An 18,740-nucleotide genomic window follows, 5' to 3' on the forward strand; every position below is an offset into this window, starting at 1 on the left:
ATCAAACTTGAAGCAAAACCTACTGGAGAAGTTTTGGTCTTGAAATGAAAGGATGTGAGTCTTATACTTGAGAGTGAATGGAAAGAATAATGTTTGCTATTTGAGAGAGAACAAGGACGTTCTTATTTACTAAATATGTAAAATGAAAGTGATTTCTATTTATGTATCTTATATATGAAGGAACTTATGAGGCGGTTGCATTGGTAAATGAATCCTATCACCTTGGTATGCTGAATTTGGATAAGATATGAGATATTTAAGGTGTTTACGGATGAATTACATATATATATAAAGAGGATTTTCGGACTAGGCATGTTCTAATAAGTGTGTTTTCGTTTCTAAGGTCAAAAGGAAAAGAGTTTTCGGATCTATAGTAAAAGGGAAAAAAAGATTTCGCTCATGGTCTTCTAGAAAGGAGGTGTTTTCGGACCTAGCATCTTAAAGGTAGTAGTTTTCAGACCTAGGGGAAAACACCAAAGGGTTTTCGGATCTAACCTCCTAAAAGCAAGTGTTTTCGGATCAAGGTAAACCGAAAACACCATTTGAAACAATCCCGAAACCGTAAACCCCTTTAATGAATTGATTCAAATCCGTGAACCCTAAATGAATTAATAACAAAACCGTAAACCCTATTTCCTTTAATTACTTTAGGCAAAAACACATATATGAGGGTTATTTATGGTTTAAACCCTTAGTCTTTCAACTTATGTTCATTTATACTACCCTAAATTAGCTTAGGTTTCAATCCATGCTTCTTTATTATCTCTTTAAACAAGCCCTAAGGCTATAGATGATACAATGCAAGAAAGGATTGCAATGTGGTTTCACTTGTACTAGGTTAGGGTTTAGGCTTTGCTAGGTCTAAAATTTCGAGTTGTGACAATCTAACCAAAGGGTTAGCAAGAAATCTTATGTACAAGGCGGCTGTAGGGATGGGTTTAAAGTCCACTTAAAATCTTTTATATTAAGATACCCAATTCCCATCTAATGTAATATTAGATATTGAATTCAATGTGGAAAGCTTGATATTTGAAGATTGGAACACATTATTATCATCATCCCAAGGTATGTGTTCAGTACTACAAGTTAAGGAGGTTGAATTTATATTCTTAATAGTTCTTTTGAAAAATTGCATTTGCAAGTGAAAGAATAAAAGGACTACCTATATAAGCATGAAGTTTAGCTGCTTCAAGAAGTTAGGACTTGGCTTTGATATGCTTATTGAAGGATGGGACACAAGCTAGTAAAATATAGTGTCAAGTTAGAACTTATGAGAATATAAACTGTTGTGTATATTATTTTCATGTATTCACTATGAATAGAAAGGGTTCAATCTTTAATGACACCCTGATATTCGAATATTTGGATTGAATAATATACTAATGTGAAATTCAATCGTCACGAAATTTCCTTTATGCATCATTTTGTTGTTGTTATGATTTGTTTTAAGTTAATCAAGATTACACTTAAATGGGGGAGGTTTGTTGGTGATTTTGTATCATCAATGTGTATTTAAGTGTAATGGATTGACTTGTTGACCAAAAATCAATCTTGATGAATATTAAACAAGTAAGGAAGGTGCGGAGTGCATGCTTGTTTAAGTTCATTCAAGATTCTAAGTAGACTGTCATTTAGGGGTGAAGCCCCTAAACGAACGGGGGTCCGGGGGCAGCGCCCCTGGGAGCGGGGTCCAAGGGGCGGCAGCCCCTGGCTGGGGTCGAGCTGAATTTTATATAAATGAACCCAATTTTTTATATGAGTTATATTACTATATAAAAAATACCTTATAAATATGAATTTTCTATAAATGAACCCAGTTTTTTGACTTCGTTTTGACCTTTATTAATGATTCATGTTTGTGACAGTTTATGACTGTTTTGATAGTTGGAGTAGTTTTTGGACAAAGAAAACTGTCTTGACAGTTTTCAGACAAATGAAGTACTTAATCATTTTGGTCATCATTTTCCTGGTACAACAATCACGAAAATCATACTTCATATTCTATGTTCTTGAAACTCTTCTAAGTCTTATCCGATTAAAGGTTGGGAGTACCACCCAAATACTTTAATTTGAAAGCGTACACACAATTCTCAGAATTTCCAAGCCTTTTATCATCCCCTATTTCTAACATGAATAAGATAGATTATATTGTCAATTAAGGAGATAAAGTTAAAATGAATAACAACACGTCCAAAGAATTTGTAATGAATTTTCAAGCATGTAAAACCCAAGTGGGATATTGTTATAATATTATAATAATAAATGTATAATATTATAATTTATTATTTATTAATATGGATATTTATGTTTGTAAGTTACATAAAGCTATGTATTACTAAATTAAATGTCATACGATATTATTAGAGTTTAATGGATACTCTAATAATTGAGTATAAAGTATGGTTGATCACTGACATATAAAGACACATAAATATTTTCTATTCATTCGTGATTCCCATCATCATAGATTGTTTGAAAAAATATTAAGGCGCTTTGTTAAGAAAGATATTCACACACACGTTATAGTTCATCGCAAAATATACATTATGAAGACGGCATAATAGATCAATGGATTTAAGTATGTATTTCTACTACTTCTTAGTGATTCAATAATTTGGTTCTTATTATTTTGCTAACATATATTTGTTATAGCATTTTCCATGGTGTATAAATAGGTATTGAATGTACATAGATATGTCATTTACTCTGTGTAGCAGCTTTTCAAACATGTTTGAAACCAATGAACATATATGAAAAAGCTCTGCTTTAACAAGTTCAAAACTCAATAAGTACTAAAGTCTTTGGGTATATTTTTGCTTTAGCATGCCTAAGATGAAGAGGGTATTTGAAAATTTCTAGACTTTCAAACTGAAAAACACTTTGTAAATTGAATTATTTTTAATTGTTTTGGTTTTACTACAACATAGTCATTTTTTAGAGTCTAGTATTACTCTTAAATACAATAAGACAATAAATGATAAGTTGAGTATGATGTAATTGAGAATGTTTAGCGCTAATTCCTAAAACCAACATAACTTGGTTATTTATGATATTAAATAAGTCATACCTAACACTCTCCTACAATCTAATTAACTTCTATATTATATCACCTAACATTCTATCTAGCCTTGTGTTTTTTATCTTACTTAACACCCAACTAACATTCACCTAATATGCTATCTAATTAGGTCTTTTATTATCTCACCTAACACTTTACATAATTAGGTCTTTTATTATCTAACCTAACACTTATATAATATTAGGCGAATCTGTGGGCGTTGTGCGAAAATATAATTATTTAATTAAAATAACAATTTCTAACAAATTATGATTTAGTATTTATAGATGATAAATTAATTGTAGTAGCAAAACAAAACATATAGTTAACTTATTTGTTTTATTAACCGTCATAGTTTTATATCATTGGTTATATATACTTTTATTGATGATTTATGTACTGTTTTAAGTTATGTAAATTGTAATCTAACGTATGGTAATTTTTATATATAACAAATAAAAAATTAGTATGAAAAAATAAATACTAACAACTTTTAATGATTTTATAAAATGTTTTCAGTTATATATAACGAATAACAAATAGTATGAAAAAAATTACAATTTTTTATAACATGAAAAGACTACAACATCTACTATAACATTTATATCAAACAAAACTTTTCTAACACTTATAAATCATATAAAAACTAGTTGTGAGACTCATATATTACATGAGTTAATTTAATAAAATAAATAAATAAATAAAAAGTTAAATATAAATGTCCAAATATTTGAGAACTTTGAATTTATAAGAAAATTAGAAAAATAATGAATTATTATAATGTAAATGTTTTTTATCTTTTAAATTTAAACAAATAATTTAAATAAAAAAAAGAAACTAATGAGCTTTAATTTTGAGAATTTTGAAATTAAAAGGCAAGTTTATTAATGAAATTAATATTCATTTATTGCTACATTTATTGCAATTATTATATTAAAATATTATGTAGAATTTAATAAAATATAAAAATTCATAAAATGACATGTGGAAAAAAATCAAAATAACCACAAAATGACATTTATTAGAGAATATATATATATATATATATATATATATATATATATATATATATATATAACATACATTAAATATATATAGAAACACTATTATCCTAAAAAAAATCGCGTTACAATAAATATTTATGTGGAAAAAACTCATTTTTTTCAACTCTTCGTCTTTAAAATCACAAATTCATTCAAAAACATGATTATTTTTTAATTTTATAAAGTTCTTTGAAATTTTATTTATGTTAACTAGATTAAATTATTATTTTAATAATATGACTTTTCGGTCCCTAATTGATGGTTATTTACCGAATAAAAGTGTTAATCATAAAATCATAAGGTACAGACCTCACTAAATACTATAGTTGAACTAGCTAAAAATGGACGTGTATATATTATGGTGTATTTCAATTTCACCCACAGTTAATTTATTTCGCTGAGTGTGTAGGTAAGGTGATCATTGTGGTTTTGTCATAGTTTAAGTGTATGATGAAATTCAGATTGGCTCTATGTTGATGCATAAGATAAACCATATTGCTAATTAAGGAAATAAAGTTAAAATGAATAGACGTGTCTAAATAATATGTAATGCATTCTCAAGCATGTAAAACCTAAATGGAAGATTGTTATAATATTCTGATAATAAATGTATAATATTATAATTTATTATTTATTAACGTGAACAATTATGTTTGTAAGGTACGTAGACTATTTAGTACTAAATTAAATGTCATAAGTATGACACTATAAGAGTTTAATGAACACTTTAATAACCGAGTATAAAGTATGGTTGATCACCGACATACAAAGACACACGAATATTCTCTATTTAATCGTGATTCCTATCGTCATAGATAAGTTGAAGAAATATTAAGGCTCTTTGTAGAGAAAGATCTTCACACACATTCTAGTTCATCGTCAAAATTATACATCAAGAAGACAACATAATCGATCAGTGGATCTAAGTATGTATTTCTGTTACTTCTTAGTGATTCAATAATTTGGTTCTGATTATTTTGCTAACATATATTTGATAATTATTTGTTATAGCATTTTCCATGGTGTAGAATTAGGTACCGAATATATATATATATATATATATATATATATATATATATATATATATATATATATATATATCATTTACTTGTGTAGCAGCTTTTCAAACATATTTGAAACCAATGAACATATATGAAAATTAGTAGAAACTATTTTACATGGTAAATTTCTGCTTTAACAAGTTCAAAAATCAGTAAGTACTAAATTCTTTGGGTATATTTTTTCTTTAGCATGCCTAAAATGAAGAAGTATTTGGAAATTTTTAAACTTTCAAACTAAAAAACACTTTGTAAATTGAATTATTTTTAATTGTTTTGGTTTTACTACAACATAGTGATTTTAGGAGTTCAATGTTACTCTAAAATACAATAAAAAGATAAACGATAAGTTAAGTCTGAAGTAATTGAGAATGTTTAGCGTGAATTCCTAAAACCAACATAACTTTGTTATTTATGATATTACATAACTCACACCTAACACTCACCTAAAATCTAATGAACTTATATATTATATCACCTAACATTATACCTAACCCGGTGTTTTATTATCTTACCTAACATCCAACTAACATTCATCTAATATTTTATTTAATTAGGTCTTTTATTATCTCGTCTAACACTATACATAATTCACTCTTTTATTATCTAACCTAACACCAACCTAACATTAATATAATATTTTTGTACGCGTTGCACGAGAATATAACTATTTAATTAAAATAACAATTTATAACAAATTTTGATATAATTTGTTTTTAAATGAAAAATCAATTGTAGTATCAAACCAAAACCTATTGTTAATGTATTGGTTTTATTAATCGTCGTAGTTTTATATCATTGGTTATATTTACTTTTAATTGATTATTTTATATAATGTTTTAAGTTGTGTAAATTGTATATCAAATGTACGTTAATTTTTATGTGACGTCCCAAAAACAGTGATAAAATTTTTCATTTTCAAAATCATCAATCCCATACACCATGAGTCTAAAAAACAACCATGATACAAATTGTTCAAAACATTAGAGTAAAAATAATCACAAATGCGAAAACATGAGGGGAGATTTGTTGTGCCATAAAGTTGGGCTCTTCCCTTTCGTACCGGAAGTACCTGAAACCATAAACATAACTATAAGAACAAAGCTTAGTGAGCTTCGCCAAAATACCACATACAATATATATATATATATATATATATATATATATATATATATATATATATATATATATATATATATATATATATATAACAGTACGTGGTTGTGTCGGGTCCGTATCAACCCCATGTAACAGCTAGTAGATGTGTCGGGTCCGTATCAACCCTCGGATCCGTAGCAACCCTGAGTCCATAATGGCTTCGAGTCCAAATCGATTCCATGCATATATCATACAATCATATCAGTAATAGTCACATAGCCATATACATTCTATACATACGAATCAGTGGGCCGACATTGGTGCGTTCGACCCACTAGTGTGGTGAGAAGACTCACCTCACAGAATATGCTCTACTGCAACTGTTCTCTCTGATAGAGTATCGTTGCTACGCACCACCTAATCAGTTATACCAATAAACCTTGAGCACTTCCTCCAAAATAGGTTCTTGACCAAAAGTTAGCTCAAGTAAAAGGTCAACGGTCAACATTGACTTTAGTTAACCGCCACGTCGTAGCCACCATGGCCACGTCGTGGCCCTCTAGAAACAGCCAGTCGCGATTTTCCCCACCGCCACGTTGTAGTGACCATGGCAACACCATTGGCACTGGGTTTTCAACAGCTTAATAGATTAAGTTGTTTTCTTCGATCCCAAAGGCTCCAAATTCCAAATCTGGTCTGAAAACAAGGTCTAGAAGGATAAAATTTCCAACTTTACCCGATAAGACCATCAACAAGGTCAAAATCTCAAACCCTAGATTCAAAGGAGCTAACTATGACAAGATTTTTCCCATTAAGCGCTTATCCTATAAATTCCAAACTTTACTTCCAGAACAAATTCTAAAACCTAAACCAACATAAAAGATGGTGCTTTATAGACATGCATGTCCAATGCATGTATTGAAGCCACAATGAGCCAAATAAGGGTCTTTCTATGGAAAATCTCATTCATGGCTCAAAACCCATCAAGAAACCAGATCCAAACCAATAATCATTACCCAAAAGTCCCATATATTTATAAAGTTGCGAGCTTTATGAGATCCCATCATTCTAACTTACAAAACATGAAGATTAAGGGACAAAACATAAGATCTAGCAACCTATTTTGATAAAAATTGAGTTTTGGACACTTACAAGGGTCTAGAAGATTGCTAACAGAAAGGATGAGGACTAGCTTGTTGAATCTTATCTCACTTCTTCTTCTTTCTTCCTTCCAAGGCTTTAAGAACACCAACAAAGTCACAAAATGAGGAGAGAGAGAGAGAGAGAGAGAGAGAGAGAGATTTAGGGCTTCACATGTCTGATGGAGGTTGATGGAGGCTGAGGATGAGCAAACTTTAGTCTCCTCATTCCTTTAAATAGGGAGAAAAACCCAGAAAATAGGGTTTTCTTATTTTCCAACTGCTACGCTGTGGCGGCTTAAATGAACTACATGGGCTGACCTTGACATTCCATGTCATGGTGCCTCCCCGCCACATCATGGTGATCCAACAAAAGGCTAAATTTGCAAAATGTAAAGTACCTCGGGATCTGGATGTTACAACTCTTCCCCACTAGAATTAGACTTCGTCCTCGAAGTCTACCACCGCAAATAACTTGGGGTAATGCTATCTCATCTCTTCCTCTGGTTCCCACGTCCACTAAGAACCCGTTCGGTGCTGCCATTGCACATTCACAAGTTTCACCTCTTTGTTGCGCAAAGACTTTATCTTTCTATCGAGAATCACAATCAGTCTCTCTACATAATTCAGGCGCTCGTCGACCTGAATGTCATCCAAAGGAATCACCATAGAATCATCAGCAAAACACTTCCGTAACTGAGAGACATGGAAAGTGTTGTGTATCTGACTGAGCTCGTTAGGCAACTCCAAACGGTATGCAACCTTGCCCACCTGGGCGATAATCCTGAAAGGATCAACAAATCGAGGACCTAGCTTTCCCCGCTTCCGAAATCAGATGACACCCTTCCAAGGTGTCACCTTCAGAAGCACTAAATCCCCCACTTGAAACTCAAGATCCAAATAACGTCGGTCGGCATAACTCTTATGTCAACTCTGTGTGAATCGCAACCTGTCACGCACCTGTTGAATCATCCTTGTGGTCTTCAGTACTCCTTATGACCCGATGTCTGACCTCGCCCCAACAAAATAGGGTCCTGCACTTCCTCACATACAAAATCTCGAAAGGTGTTCGATCAATACTGGCATGGTCCTTCCAAAATCAAGCACACACGCCCTGAGCATATCTTCGAGTGTTTGAATAGTCCGCTCACTCTGCCCATCGGTCTGGGGGTGGTATGTTGTACTAAAATGTAGCTGAGTACCCAACTCCTCTTGAAACTTCCTCAAAAACCTGGAGGTAAAACGAACTTCTCGATCTGAAACCACTGAAACAAGAACTCCGTGTCGAACCACCGCCTCCCTAATGTAAACGTCAGCCAGTTTCTCGACATATATACTCTCGGCAATCGGAATGAAATGTGCTCTCATGGTCACTCTATCAACAATGACCCAGATAAAGTCAATCCCATGTGTCGTCCTCGACAAATTTGTGATGAAGTCCATAGTGATCTCATCCCATTTCGACATGGGAATGGGTAACGACTGCATTTTTCCATGGGGTCTCTGGTGTTTGGCATTGACTTTCCGAAAAGTCAAGAACCGCTCCATAAACCAAGATATCTCTCTCTTCATACAGGGTCACCAATAGCTCAACTTCCTATCCCTATACGTCTTTGTAACCCATGGACGGATCGAAAACTTCGACTTATGAGCCTCTTCCAACACTATCTGTCTCACCCCACCAGTAGTCAAAACCTAAACCGTCCCACAATCATAATCTTTTACCACATCCAGCCATCTCCACTGCCTCATATTCAAATTCGACTGATCCATCAAATATCTCATACTCTTGTGATCCTTGAAGATAGTACACGTAACTCCATACATACAGTGCCTCCAAATCTTGAAAGTAAAAACTACATATCCTAGCTCCAAATCGTGGGTAGGGTAGTTCGCCTCATAAGGCTTTAGCTTCCTTGAAGCGTAAGCAATCACATGCCCCTTTGCATGATGACAACACCCAATCCCGAGATAGACGTGTCACAATAAACCACAAAAGAATCCATGTCCATGGAAAGAGTGAGAATCGGGGCCTCACACAATCTCTGCCCCAACTTCTTAAAAGCTAGCTGTTGATCGGGACCCATCGAAAAGTCACATTCTACTTCGTCAAGCAGGTAAAAGGCACAACAATCTTGGAGAAATCCTGGATAAATCTCTGATAATAACCCGCGAGGCATAGAAAACTCTATATCTCCGATGGGGTCCTCGGAACATCTCATCTTACCACGGCCTCAATCTTGGCCGAATCGACCAATATACCCTTCTGGTTGACGATGTGTCCCAAGAATTACACCTTGTGCAACCAAAACTCGCATTTGGAGAATTTGTCATACAACCTCTCCCTCCTCAGAGTCTCCAGTACTTCCTGAAAATGATCCTTGTTCTGATCATTGGTCTTGGAGTAAACCAGAATATCATCAATAAACACGATCACTTACCGATCAAGCATCGATCTGCATACCCGGTTCATAAGATCCATGAACATCGTTGGTGCATTGGTGAGCCCAAAAGGAATCACCACGAACTCGTAAGGACCATAACATGTCCTGAGGGTTGTTTTTTTGCACATCCTTGTCTCTGACCCTCATCTGATGGTTATCTGATCGCAAATCAATCTTGGAAAACCAAGATGCACCCTAAAGTTGGTCAAAGAAATCATCGATCCTCAGAAGTTGGTAACAGTTCTGTTGAATTAGATGTCTAAGCCCATAACTATAATTGGTATGTACTTGACCCGAGAGTAGCATGGTTCATTTCGGGTTGCATATCACTACGACAATTTTATAGGATGGACTTTTGAGAAGAGGTTACTTATGATTTATTAATATATTGTAAGTTCTAATATATTAATATGAAATCATATTATTTAATTAGTATTGATCAAGAATTAATTTGGAATTAATTATGTGATCAAAAGAGACTAATTAAATATATGGGGATTGATTTGGTAAATCAATGATTCTTATAGTGTGGGCCAATTGTTATTTAGGATGGGCTAAACCAATATGGTAGTCCATGGATAGTCCATGGAGGTTTAACCCATGCAGCCTAAGTAATATGAAAGGTCATGGGCATTAGGGTATTGATGTAACCCTAGACTTTGCCACACTATAAAAGGACTCCCTTAGCACCCAAAATCGACACTAGAGTTCTTGGAATTCATTAGAGCCGATTTTGGAGCTAGCAACATCTCTCTCAAGTTCTCATTTGTCCTAGGTGTGTTGTGAACCGTTTGAGGCATCACACTTGGGGTGTTAAGCTCTTAAAGGCCAAATACAACAAGTTCTACTAGCTACATAAAGAGGTAAACTCCTAACTAGCATTTTATGTTGTTTATGTCAATTGTATGCTAGTTGTAGGCTTAATGCTTTGGAAACAATATTGCATGTATAATTAGAGAAAACATAGATCCAAAGCATTTAGGGTTGTATGTGCACCATAGGATGTTGTAGTATACAAAACCCAACAGTGGTATAAGAGCCTAGGATTGTTTTCTGTTATACTTGATGCTTGTTAGTTTTCCAAGTTGAAAAAAATCGAATTTTTTGATCTGACTGATCGACTCTCCGAGTCCACTGGCTGACTCGCCGAGTCCACTCAGAAACAAAAGCAACTCGACGAGTCAGCTCATGTACTCGACTACTTGCAGGCTCTGGTTGCAGAAATTCGAGGTTTTTGGCCTGTTTTGGATTAGGATCATTACCACAAAATGTTTTAGTTCATAAAATTTGATTTTGTTGATATGGTAGTGATCACGCTTATCCAATTAAAAGATAATTGTCAAAATTTCAAGATTTGTATTAGTTTATATGATTAGGCTAATTTCTTGCAAATTGTTGATATGAATTATCTTGACTTATGAGTTTAACTAGATCATAGAAAAATTATTTGATAGTTTTATTAGTTAGAATATTTGATCTTAATGCCTTTTATGAACTCCATAACTTGTCCTCAAGTTATGGAAAATAAAAAGTCTCTCTTTTAAATGGTTTTAAAGTCTTCCATAACTTGTCCTCAAGTTATGGAACATGAAAAGTTTTTCCATTAAAAATGCATTAAACTCATAAATTATAGAAACCAAAAGTTTTTGAATAGTTCAAAACTTGCCCTCAAGTTTTGGAATTTGTAAAGTCACCCTTATGAGTACTTTAGTTCCAAACCCTAGTATTTTACAAGTTTAAAATACACCCTTATACTATATAAAATTAAAAGTTTAATAATTATATATGTATAAGTTTAAAGTCAGTCTTACCGTTAGTAGGCCTCATTCACGAATCCGGTCTATAAGGGGGGTATAAGGTTACTGCCTATAGAATGGCAGTTTAATGGGTGTCCACTCTCACCCACCGCTTCCTTGACTGGTGGAGGGTCGTTAGCCGAACGGGTAGGATAAGACATTCTCATTAAAAGTATAATGAAAATACCAAGTAACTAAACACTTATAAATTCCCAATCTTAGTTACATAGGAAAAATGTGAATTTGGTGCTAACCCATGAAATTGCACTTTGCACCTTGTTAAGTCGTTAGTGGAGCGTGTGTGGCTAACCGGCACACTAAATTGGACTAACAAGGGTGGCAGAGGGTAGCTCGATGTTTGTCATAGATCAATGGAGCGTATGTGGTTAACCGGCACATTGATTAGGTGATAAATGACATCGAGAGTACCAAGCTAATTTTCATGGTTATTCACACCTTGTTTGTGATCCGCGGTATCCCAGTCACAAACTTGAAGGGCACAATCGAGATTTAAACATGCCATTGAAAAATTCAATGAATCTTAAAGGATCTAGGAATTTCAATTCATTTAAAACTTAATAATCAATTTCGTTTTTCATGGTGGAAATTGGTAAATCGTCATTTACATACCTTCAAATATTTTGCAATTGGATTACGGCATCCCTCTTTCGAATTGTAAAATATTGTGTTGGGTCCTATCCTTAATATTTCATTTGGGTGTTATATTAAGGACTTAAATCAACTAAACTTGAATTTCTCCCTTATAGATGTCTAGTTCTGACAACTATGGTCTTCCTCATCCTTTTGTAAAAAGATTTCATCATAAAGATGATATTCCACAAGACGATCAAGGTGAAAGATTAATCCCTTATTCGTGCTGTAGTGGAACTTCACTTCCTCCACCTCCCCGACCCACAAGTTCAAAGACCGTAAAAGTTCAAGGTCACTCAAGCCCTATTGGCTAGCGAACACCAAGATGGAAGGTATGTTTGTGCACAAGTCTAGGAGATGAAGTCACACATTGACAGGCTGAGAATGTTGGGTGTCGTTGTTTCAAGGAAGTAGGCTGTTGACTTGGTTCTTCAATCACTTCCTAAGTCATATAGCGGGTTCTTTAAGGACTACTATATGGGAGATCACGACATGACCCTTATTGATCTAACATATTTGCTTGTTTCTGTTGAATCAGCAATGATTTGGCGCACTGGTAATGAACATTTGATTGGAAGATCTATTTCCCAAACTTCCATAGACATTGATAATGGTAACATTGGAAGTACAGAAAAGCTTTCTCTTCCCAATGGAAAGGGATCGGCCATGGTCAAGTCATTTGACCAAATGGTAAAGAGAAAGGCTAAGTCTGAGATAGTCCCATGTACCATTCCCAAGAGTCCATATGTTTTTGTTGCCAAAAGAAGGGGCATTGGTTGCGAAGCTTCCATATTTACCTGAAAGATTGTAAGGATGGTAAAGTCAAAAAGTTTGACTCTGCTTCAGGTAAGTCCATTATCTAACTCTATTAAGTTCCTATTTGGAGATTCTTAATAGATGATGTAATGTAATTACATTTTGATGTTTTGTAGGATCAAAGAAAAGAAAGGAAACTTAAAGGAAGACTAAGTTGATTATGATCCTGAAGAGATATATTTTGATCGCATGGTTCGATGATCAGAATTTTGAGTTGCTGCTTAAGAGTTATGATAGATTGCTTAGGAATAGATAACAACATAGTTTTCATATGTATTTGCATTGTAAGGAAAAGTTTTCCGCAATTTTAGTAAATAACAGATAAATTTTGATTTTATTTTATTTTAAGTTTCCTTACAATGGCATTTGTAAAAGTTGTTGTTTATATGTTTCCATTGATAGCAATATTGGAAAATGGATTTGATTCTTTCGTTTGTGCTAGTGTCATAATTTACCAAATAATGAAAGATTCTCTTCACCCAAGTTTCAGTTGGATAGAAACTAGGAATCATGCAACTTGGATTGTGTGATGAATGAGAACTTCATCTTAGGGAAATTAAGACTAATTCCTTGTTCACATGTATATGTGAGTCAAGTGAAGGACTAGGGGATCAGGTACACTTGGTTGTGCACTGGTCAGGTCCACCACAAAGAACGATAAGACTATTCGTTATGATTTACTAAAGTTTAGTAAATATGGTTATGCTACAAGATTAAGTGTAATTCTGAATCATTGGAAAAGTTTCAATGTATGGCAGAACGAATAAAAAGAATCAAATTAGGCAGAAAGATAAAAGTTTCTCCAATCTGAGAAGAAGGGAGAGTACTTGAGTATCGTGTTTTATGATTATCTTAGTGATTAAGAAACCATATCACAATTGATCCTCTAAGGACATCTTAGTGCATTTGTATGGCTAAGAAGAGGAATCATGAATTGTTGAAATGGTTAAATCAAGAAGATAAATCATACTTCGTTCCAAAATCAGGTCTTAGATTCATACTCCAAGATTGTAACTTGAGTGACATGGTCTTAAGAAAGTTTTATAACACTCATCAAATGTAGAGTAAAATGTTTATTACTCTTGTACATTTGAAATTGATAAGTTGTGATGTTTTGGATAAGACAAAGACCAACTAAGACCAATTGTGTGAAGTGTTTGTCTTAATAAGAAACCGCACTAACTCTTAAATATTTGTTTGTCAAGTAATGTTCCTTGACAAAGTGAATCTTATATGTCAAGAGGTCAGTGGGAGTCTTAAGGATCTTGAATAGTTTCAAGAACTAATCAAGAGTAAATCTATTGTTAATCACTAGGACACGACTTGAGGTTTATAACCTATCGTGTTGACATATTGTTGTTTTTGTGCCATTCCAGTTGGTTGACTATGCATGTGAGTTCTATGAGTACTCAATTGTTTGCATGACAACCTGGAAGCAATGGTATGTACTTGTGCTGCCAGGTGGTAAGAAATTAAGATTGAACAAGTTCAGTCCAGATGAGTTTGGATTTGTCACTAACCTTGTCTTGTGATTATGGTTATGACAAAATTCACATGGATAGGAACACATACACCATAAAATCTAGGTGTCATAAGGTTTCTCTCCAATTCATGAAAATGATTGTGAGGAAACGCTTTCACTAAGTAGATTTTAAGGAGATAGCAATTGTGATATTTGCATTATCAAAGTCGATTATGATTACGGCATTCCTCTTCATAGTTCGAATTGTGAGAAATGGAAAAAGGTCTAAACATTTCAGACTTGTGGCTGTAAGTTGTAAAATTGTTTAGACACACATGTGAGCTATCTAAGGAAAGGTGCATGAGTTTGAGAAGCCTAGATAAAGTCTTATCGAAGCATCTCGTATCAGAAATCTAAACTTTGGTAAGAAAGTCAACAAGTATCAATTTCTAGAAGTCCAGTTGATTTCTGGGTACATGTCAAAGCTAGTGGGAGCATAAGTTTTATGCTATTAAAGAAATAATTGTTATGCTAGTGGGAGCATAATCATTATGGTAAGTGTTGCAAGTTAGCAATGTTAATAACAGAAAACAAAAGTTTCAATTTGAAAAGTTGCAGAGTTTGAAAAGTTGTTTTGCTATAATTAAGGGAGAGGAATTTATACTTCATTTCAATTCTAAAAGCTTAGATTGAGTTCTAATCAAATTTAGTCAAGGACATATATGAATGTTATGTTGAAAAGATTCGACATAAGGAAATTCTATATATAGAAATGTTAATTGCGTTCTCAAATTCAATTATGATTACGACATCCCTCTTCATAGTTCGAATTGTGAGAACATGGAAAATAGAAATATTATAGCAAAAGACTGATCAAGGATCATGTCTTTATGTAAGACATTATGAATTGTGTCCCATATGTTTCGGGTATAGGATCGATTGCATATTCTAATTTTTCCAAATGCCTAGTGCATTAAGAGGGAAAAAAGGAATAGAACCGTATATAACTAAAGTGGTTAAGCAATTGTCAAGGACAATCTGAGGTTTACCAAAGATTGGTTGCTTATGGACAGTTGGAAGTATAGTGTAAATTTTGGAAGGGTCATGTTGGCATACTCTGAGAAGAGGTAACTCTTGTTCAGAAGTGATAGTCAAAATAGGAATATGGAAATGTTTCCATAAGTATAGTTTATTCTTCAAATCTGTGTAAGATTAGAAAACTTAATACAAGAAGGATGTTCAAAGGAATGTACTTTGAATATGAAACTTCGTTTCCATGGAATTGCTCTCCATTGGAATACTTTGTAATGTCTGTTTCCAAGTATTTGTGACTTTTGTGCATATTCATTAGAAGATGATCATTGCATATAAGTTTAGAATCTAACAAATTTCAGTAAATGGCAAGAATTTGGTATTCTTACATTTATCATAAGGACTTGGAATTGTGAAATGAGCATCATTGAAATTCAATTGATTTATTTCACAAAGAAAGGACCATAGGCAAACATAGTGTGCATGCTTGGAGCATGGGATAACTATTGTTTTAATTCAAGTATTAAGTTGATTATTCAAAACATTATACAATGAATAATGAGTAATCAATATGGCGATTAGATAAAAGGTGTTTTATTTACACTCAAAAGTTTTGGGGCCATATAGGATTATTATTATTCTTGTGTTTCACTTTGCATGTTTTGACTTCCCGAATAACTAGGTTATTCAAACCATCCACAGTCGATCATACTTTAGAAGTAGGTATTGAGGCAAGACTGTCATGAATGGGTCTGTAGGATTGTCTAAAGGTGTTAGACATATCACAAGTTTGGTGTAGTATTCATGAGTACTCCTGTAATAAGATTTGAGTATTAGATTCAACCCACACTAATTTGTATGACTTCATCGATTTTATCACGAGTGATAATGAGATGATAATATCTTATATTCTTGAAACCAAGACACGTGAGTTGTAATTTACAAGTCAGTTGCACATAAACATATGTAAACGCACCAGTAACTTGGTGTTATAAAACATATCGTTGTGTGTGATTTGATGAGTAAGTACAAGAAAGCATTTGAGTCGAAGTTTATCCATTCCTTTTACCCTTAGAGGGATAAAAGCGATATATGTGGGCCCTCGATGATTTAGTGATGACAAACCTAAGCGCTTGGCCAAGCCTGGACTGATTTGATTTGTTCATTAGTCGGTCGTCATAAATCGGAAATCGGGAAACAACAGATGGACAGAGAGAATGATTATAATCCATGTCTCAGTCCATATGATATCTTGTAGAATGCAGGAATATATGATCCATTATCTAATGGACGCATCATTGACTAGGTAAGAGTTTGACAACGGCTTTTAAGAGCTACGATTGCTAGTCGGGTTGTGGAGTCATACTTGAAATAATATTTATTAGACTTATCCAAGTGGGAGACTATTAGATTAGATGTCTAAGCCCATAACTATAATTGGTATGTACTTGACCCGAGAGTAGCATGGTCCATTTTGGGTTGCATATCACCACGACAATTTGATAGGATGGACTTTTGAGAAGAGGTTACTTATGATTTATTAATATGTTATAAGTTCTAATATATTAATATGAAATCATATTATTTAATTAGTATTGATCAAGAATTAATTTGGAATTAATTATGTGATCAAAAGAGACTAATTAAATATATGGGGATTGATTTGGTAAATCAATGATTCTTATAGTGTGGGCCAATTGTTATTTAGGATGGGCTAAACCAATATGGTAGTCCATGGATAGTCCATGGAGGTTTAACCCATGGAGCCTAAGTAATATGAAAGGTCATGGGCATTAGGGGTTGCATGGATGTAACCCTAGACTTTGCCACACTATAAAAGGACTCCCTTAGCACCCAAAATCAACACTAGAGTTCTTGGAATTCATTAGAGCCGATTTTGGAGTTAGCAACATCTCTCTCAAGTTCTCCTTTGTCCTAGGTGTGTTGTGAACCGTTTGAGGCATCACACTTGGGGTGCTAAGTTCTTAAAGGATAAATACAACAAGTTCTACAAGCTACATAAAGAGGCAAACTCCTAACTAGCATTTTATGTTGTTTATGTCAATTGTATGCTAGTTGTAGGCTTAATGCTTTGGAAACAATATTGCATGTATAATTAGAGAAAACATAAATCTAAAGCATTTAGGGTTGTATGTGCACCATAGGATGTTGTAGTATACAAAACCCAACAAGTTCTTCACCGTTAACTTATTGAACTCCATGTAGTCAATGCACATCCTGTGTGAACCGTCCTTCTTTTTCACGAACAGGATTGGTGATCCCCATGGTGAACTGCTCGGTCTAATAAACCCCTCGTCTAGCAGTTCCTGAAGTTGCGTAGACGCATCTCTGGCGGTGCCAACCGATATGGTGCTTTGGCTATTGGGCCACATCAGGAACTAAATCAATCTGAAACTCAACATTCCTCTCGGGAGGCACTCCAGGTAAATCCTCATTAAATATGTCAGGAAAATCCCGAACGATGGGCACCTCACTCAAAGTCGTTGTGCCCCCAATCCGAGTATCTGCCACATAAGTCGAAAACCCAGAACAACCATGTTGAAGATATCTCATGATCCTTGCTGCTGAACAAAGGGCCGGTCCACGTGGAGTCCCCTCTCCACGAATAACCAGTTCTCCCCCATTAGGGGTTCGAACCCTAACCAGTTGGTGCTCACAGTCGATCATTGCTCCATTGCGGCCTAACCTGTCCATCCCTATGATAACCTTCGACCCTCGCAGAGAAATCGGAACCAATTCATTAGAATATCTCTCACTGAGCAGGTTTAGAACACACCCACGATGAACCGTCGAAGCACTCACAGAAAGATCGTCGGTGATCTCCATGTCTAACGGATAATCCAGAGCCCCGGGAGCATCACTAAACTTCTTGCTAAGTGCAAGAGATACAAAGGATCGGGTGGCACCCGAATCAAATAGAACATGAGCAGTTAAACCATTGACTAAGAAAGTCCCTAAGCAAGATCAGATATAACATAAGCATAAATAAATAAATAAATAAAAGATTTAAATAGATTACATACCGGTAACCACATCTGGCGTTGCTCGAGCCTCATTGGTAGTCAACTGGAATGCCCTACTCTTCACCACAGGTGTGTCTGCCTTGCCCTGGCGGCCATCGG

At 34.3% G+C, this 18,740-nt stretch overlaps 1 protein-coding gene across 1 annotated transcript; it reads right to left on the bottom strand.

Moving 5' to 3' along the window:
- Window positions 1–17,976: 17,976 nt before the first annotated feature.
- Window positions 17,977–18,444, bottom strand: LOC145121391 (uncharacterized). The gene has a single exon (XM_079057144.1). It carries the CDS (start codon window positions 18,442–18,444, stop codon window positions 17,977–17,979), a length of 468 nt encoding a protein of 155 aa, XP_078913270.1.
- Between the last annotated feature and the right edge of the window lie 296 nt (window positions 18,445–18,740).

This window comes from Lactuca virosa, chromosome 1 (genome assembly GCF_052849685.1).
Source record: "Lactuca virosa cultivar CGN04683 chromosome 1, Lactuca_virosa_CGN04683_v6, whole genome shotgun sequence".
NCBI classification, from domain to species: Eukaryota; Viridiplantae; Streptophyta; class Magnoliopsida; order Asterales; family Asteraceae; genus Lactuca; species Lactuca virosa.